Below are 5220 nucleotides of genomic sequence, written 5' to 3' on the forward strand. Positions count from 1 at the left end.
CCCCCGCCCCTCCAAGAGCTGCTGGCCGCTCTGTGACTCGGTTTCCCCGCGGGCAGGCGGGGGAAGGCCGGAGGGGTGGCACAGGGACACTGCCCATGCCAGGACACGGCTGGCTCATGGCCTGAGCTCACGGCTAAAAACCTCAGCATGAGGGAAAGCCGGCAGTCAGCAGAGAGCCCAGGGCTAGGGGTGTCGCAGGGCCCTTGGTCCCCAAGACACTCCAGGGGTGTCTCCTCCACCTCCCCTGGCAGAAGGGACAATTCCCCGCTCCCATCCCACCCTGGGATGGACGCCTCAGAGTCCCTGTGGGATGCCCACATGCTGCACAGGGCCTGCCGTGCCCGCAGCTCTGCTGTCCCCAGGCAGGTGACAATGGGAGCTCTGTACCCACAGCCCTGGCAGACGTGGGGGAGGCGGCCACGAGGGCCTGTTTTGGGATCACAGGCCATTCCAGAGGGAGAGGCCCCACAGCTGTGCTGGGCCACTGTGGCTGGCAGTGTCCCCCTCTGTGTGCACCCAGCCTGTGCCCAGGACTCCCTCACACACGGTCTTGTGGTGGAACAGAGCCCACGGGAGCCCCATCCTTCCCCATCCCTCCCTGCCCCATCCTTGCCCATCCCTCCCTGCCCCCATGTGCCTGGGTCTCAGCTGAGGTCTGGGCTAGGTCAGGTTCAGTGAGAGCCCTGCTCTCCTCCTGTGCACAGCCTGCTGCTCTGCCCCAGGACGTAGTGGCAGTTTCTCCCAGCAAAGCTGTACTGGAAATACTGATCCCCTGCTTGTGCAGCATTGTCGTTCCAGCTAGGTTCCCACTGGACTTCTTCCAGATAATCTATACAAATGTAAATATATGTATCTTGCAGTTGTTTCCAATTGCAAAGTCCACAAAATACAAATTAAAAGTCATTTCTCACCTTGCCTCTCCTCCCTTTTCCAGCAATCCAGGCAGTGCTGTGGCTGGAGGCTGGCACAGATCCCACCTGCTCCCTGGGGCTCTGCTGGACTAACTTGGCATCTGCAGTGCTTTCCAGGGGCAGCAGGACCCAAAATCTTGCCCCTCTCCTTCCACTGCACCCCACAACCCTTTCCCTGTGTGCCATGCCCAGCCAGGGGCTGGCAGGGCGAGGAAGAGCTGCCTTCTCCACAGCCAAGCAGTGGGCACAGGGGCACAGTGCCCAGCATCACCTCAGTGCTGCCACGTGTGCCTGTCCCTGTGCCCATGCCTGGGCCCGTGCCTGGCAGAGGGCCCATGCACACGGGGGTCTGGCCATGTGCAGGGGGTCTGGCTGTGGACAGGGGGGTCTGACTGTGGGCAGGAGGGTCTGGCCATGGACAGGAGGGTCTGGCTGTGGGCAGGGGGCTCTGGCTGTGGACAGGGGGTCTGGCTCTGCCCCAGCGCTGCCCCTGCCATGGGGACACCCTGACACCCTCTCTCTGCCAACAGGAGCCTGGACCGCCTGGACTCTGTCGAGATCCTCCTACCTCCGAAGTTCCCCACCTGGGAGGAAGAATACAACCAGATCTCTGACAGTGCCAACGAGTCCAGCTGCATCAACCAGGTGAGGTGCTGGAGTGCTGACCCACGGTGCTGGCACAGGCAGTGAGGGAGGAGGCCAGCTCAGGGGGGAAGGAGCATCTTCTTCCCTCTTCAAAGCAAGGCACTGGCTGTGCTCCAGGAGCTGCACAGGCTGTTCCCTGGCAGCTTTACCAGTGTCACAGCCAGCTCTTTAATCAGGATTCCTATTAGACCTCCTTCCTGCCGCTTTGCCTCCTCTCACACTGCTGGTGCAGCCAAAACCCCTCTGCCACAGATGTGGTACCCAGATGGTGCCCCACAGTGCTGGGGGAAGCTCATGGCTGCTCTAGGTGCAGGGTCTCACTGTGTCACCTCCCAGAACCATCTGCAAGGCTGTTCAGCCTTGTTGCAAACCCCTCATGCCCAGAGGGTTGGTCCTGGGTTGGTCCAGAGCCAACCTCGCCTGGTGATGTCCAGCCTGGGACCCTGCAGGGTCACCAGGGACAGTCACCCTGCTCAGCTCAGGACCTCACCCCTTGTGCAGAAGACTGGACCCAAGAACAAGGAGCCCACAGCTGGGGAGGCTGTCCTGCCAGCCTGCTGGGGATGTCTCTTTTGGATATTTCTGGGCACCATGGCAAAGCCAAGGATGCCTGTGAGATGCTGGCAGAGGGTGGCAAACCCCTTGCCACAAGGTGAGCTCATGCCCCAACCACAACATTTGGGATGCAGTTGATACAAAATGGGTCTAACTTCCCACACTATGGTTGTGGGGTTGCTCTGGAGCTCCCTGGGGCTGGGATTGCTCTGGAGCTGCCTCCCAAGCCAGAGATAACTGGTGCCAGGATGAGCAGAGGTTCCATGTGCTCATCTCAGCCCTTCCACCACAGGGCAGCGATGGCCCCACAGCTTTGCCCAGCGAGCCCTGTCACCCCAGGCCTCTGTCCCATCTGTTCCTGTGTGTCTGCATGGGCAGCACCCCCACACTGCTCTGTGTGTGCAGGGGGCCAGAGCAGCAGGGTGGGCATCAGGAGCCCTGGGGGAGGGGGGACAAGGGCATGTCCTGCCTGTGTTCCCATCCAGGCGTGGCGGGCACTGAGCCCCTTGGCTGGAGTCTGCTGCTGTCCCAGAGCAGTCAGAGCCCTTGGAGGGGACCTGGGGGAGCAGGGGCATTGCTGGGCATTTCTGTTCCCTGTGGCCAGTCCTGACCCTTGTGCAGCAGCCCCAGCAGCAGCAGCAGCAGCAGCCATGTGCTGGGTGTCTCAGTGCACAGCAGGGTCAGCACCGCCCTGTCCTTGTCCTTTGCGTGTCAGTCCGTGCTGAAGTCCCTGCAGGAGACCATGGCTCTGTGCTCTGTCCATGTCCAGAGCTGCTTCCAGGAGCTGAGTGCAGCAGCCCCACAGAGACATCAGGAGGGTCTCGGAGCTGAAGGGTCTGAGCAGCCCGTGATGAGCCAGGAGCTGCACAGGCAGCCAGCCCAGAGCCAGACTGGTGGCACTGGGATTGCTGGGGGCACCCCAACACCACAGTGCCCACTCACACGGGGGGCTGCTGCCAACACAGGCACTCTGCCACTGTCCCCTGAAAACCAGAGAGCTCATCTGCAGCTGGTTGGGATTGAGAGGCCTCCCACAAACTGTGTGTCTGTTGATCCAGAATGGAGCTGGTTCATCCACCAGTGTGTGCTGGTCTCATCCATCCCAGTGCCAGAGGAGTTCCTGCCCTGCCCTCACTCAGTGTGACCTCCACCACCTTCCTTGTGTGTCCAGCCAGACCCCAGTGTCTCACCACATGGAAACACCCCCAGCTCTGACAGACAAGTCCCCTCTGCTCGGTCCCACTCAGCTCCACCTCTGGCAGTCCAGGGACCACCAGGTGCATGTGTCAGCACCTCCTGTCACACCAAGGGGGACAGAGCTGGCGACCCCAACACTGCCAAGCCCCACCACGAGTTGTGCCCTGTGCAAGAGGGCCAGGCCCATTCCCAGAGCCAAGCCTCTTCCCTCAGGCACGCTTTGATTCTCCCTGAGAGGGTCGTCCATGGCAGGTGGTGCCAGGCAGAGCCCCGAGGGTGGAGAGGAGGAGGAGGAGGCAGCCGTGCCCCCGGGCAACGCAGTGTCTGTCGGGGCTCTGTCCATATGTGTGCCGTGGCTTTGCTCTGCTGGGGAGGCAGAACAGCTTCTGTGTGGCTTCTTCTGGCACAGGGGGACAGCAGTGAGGTGGCCAGGCCAGCCCTGCAGGCTGCAGGACAGCTCCCCACAGCTCTGTGGGCTCTGAGGTGGGGCCAGTGCTGGGGGCTACCCAGAGGTGCCCAGTGGGAGCCACGGCCACCTTGTGCAGCTGCCCCTGTGTGCAGAGGGCTGTCCCAGCACGGTGTCCCCAGTGTCCCCTGTGGGTGTACAGGGATATGGTGCACACAGCAGGCTGAATGCTCAGCAGCTTCTCCCGTGGTTGAGGTGTCCTGTGGAGCTTTGCTGTGTCCATGCCACTGTCTGAGGGGCGTGTGGCCTCGCTTGGCATCTTCTGAGCTCTGCAGTTTGTACTGAAGTGTCAGCAGCAGTGGCCCCAGGGGACAGCCCCCTGCTCCCCTTGTGCTCGGTCCCTGTGCAGTCACTGTCTGTGTGAGGGGCTCCCTGTTCTTGGCCTTTAACCTTCTCCAACTCTTTCTTCCAGATCTTTGGACCCCCCTCACTTATCCCTCAGATATTTACCCATGGAGAGCAGGTATTGTCCCGCTGGCGTTTCTCTCATCCTTCCTCATGGAGCTTTCTGGGGCCAGCCTGGACACCCATGGCAGGGTGTGAGGTGGGCTCTGGGGTCAGCCCGTGCCCAGGCCAGTGGCAGGAGAAGGAAAAGAGGAGGAGAAGGAGACAGCACTCCTTACCCAGGCACTGCAAGGCAGCTCGAGAGCTTGAGTCCTGGGCCCAGCAGGGGCTTAGGGACCCTCAGTTTTAAGGAGAAAGCAGATGAACTTCTTAAGCCAAACCTCGTGGAGCTCAGATGCCAGTGCTGGGCAGAAACAACGTCCTTGTGTGCCAGGAGAAGGAAAGGGCCAGGGGAGATGGATGTGGGCAACAGGGCCAGTCTCAGCATCTCTCACTTGTATTTCAGAACAGTCTGCTCTGGGCTGGGTCTGGTTTGACCTGGCTGAGCCTCTCCCAAGACCGAGAGTGCCCAGCAGCTGCCACGGGACAGCAAGGCAGGGCTGTGGGCAGGAGGGACAAGGGGAGGGCAGTGGGAGAGCTGCCCCTGCCCTGCTCACCCCTGGCCACAGCCAAGCCCTCTCCTGGCCCTCACCAGGGATGGGGCTGGGGTGGGTTCCGAGACCCACCCTAGGCAAGTGTGGGGGCTGTCCCCCAGCCCACAGCTCTCCCCTGCCGTCTCCCCACGTCCTCCCCAGGAGCAAGCGTGCCCTGGTGGGCTCTCACATTGAGGCTGAGGTGTCCGGGCTGTGCTGGGACAGGGACCCTGGCAGAGTTTGCACTGGGATCTTGGCCACACGGTCTCTCAGCAGCAGGACTGGGGGTGTTGCACAGGCACTGTGCTGGTAAGTGTCCCCTACTCCACAAGCTGGGACCCTCTCCCCTCCAAGGAGGGGCCCTCTTCCCTGTCTCAGCAGAGAGCCCCGGGCACCCTGTGCCCAGCAGCACTGACCACTGACCACTGAGCACTGAGCACTGGAGCTGCTGTCCCTCCTGCCACGAGCG

General features: G+C 61.9%; 1 protein-coding gene across 1 annotated transcript in view; it reads left to right on the forward strand.

Moving 5' to 3' along the window:
* The window catches only part of DLGAP4 (DLG associated protein 4), a 134620-nt gene that overhangs the window by 83125 nt on the left and 46275 nt on the right, over nt 1–5220 (forward strand). The window contains exons 5-6 of the mRNA XM_031063105.1: nt 1442–1556; nt 4187–4237. Of these exons, the coding sequence (XP_030918965.1) occupies nt 1442–1556; nt 4187–4237 (166 nt within the window). The remainder of the gene's footprint in view (nt 1–1441; nt 1557–4186; nt 4238–5220) is intronic.

Source organism: Geospiza fortis, unplaced genomic scaffold (assembly GCF_000277835.1).
Source record: "Geospiza fortis unplaced genomic scaffold, GeoFor_1.0 scaffold657, whole genome shotgun sequence".
Taxonomy (NCBI): Eukaryota; Metazoa; Chordata; class Aves; order Passeriformes; family Thraupidae; genus Geospiza; species Geospiza fortis.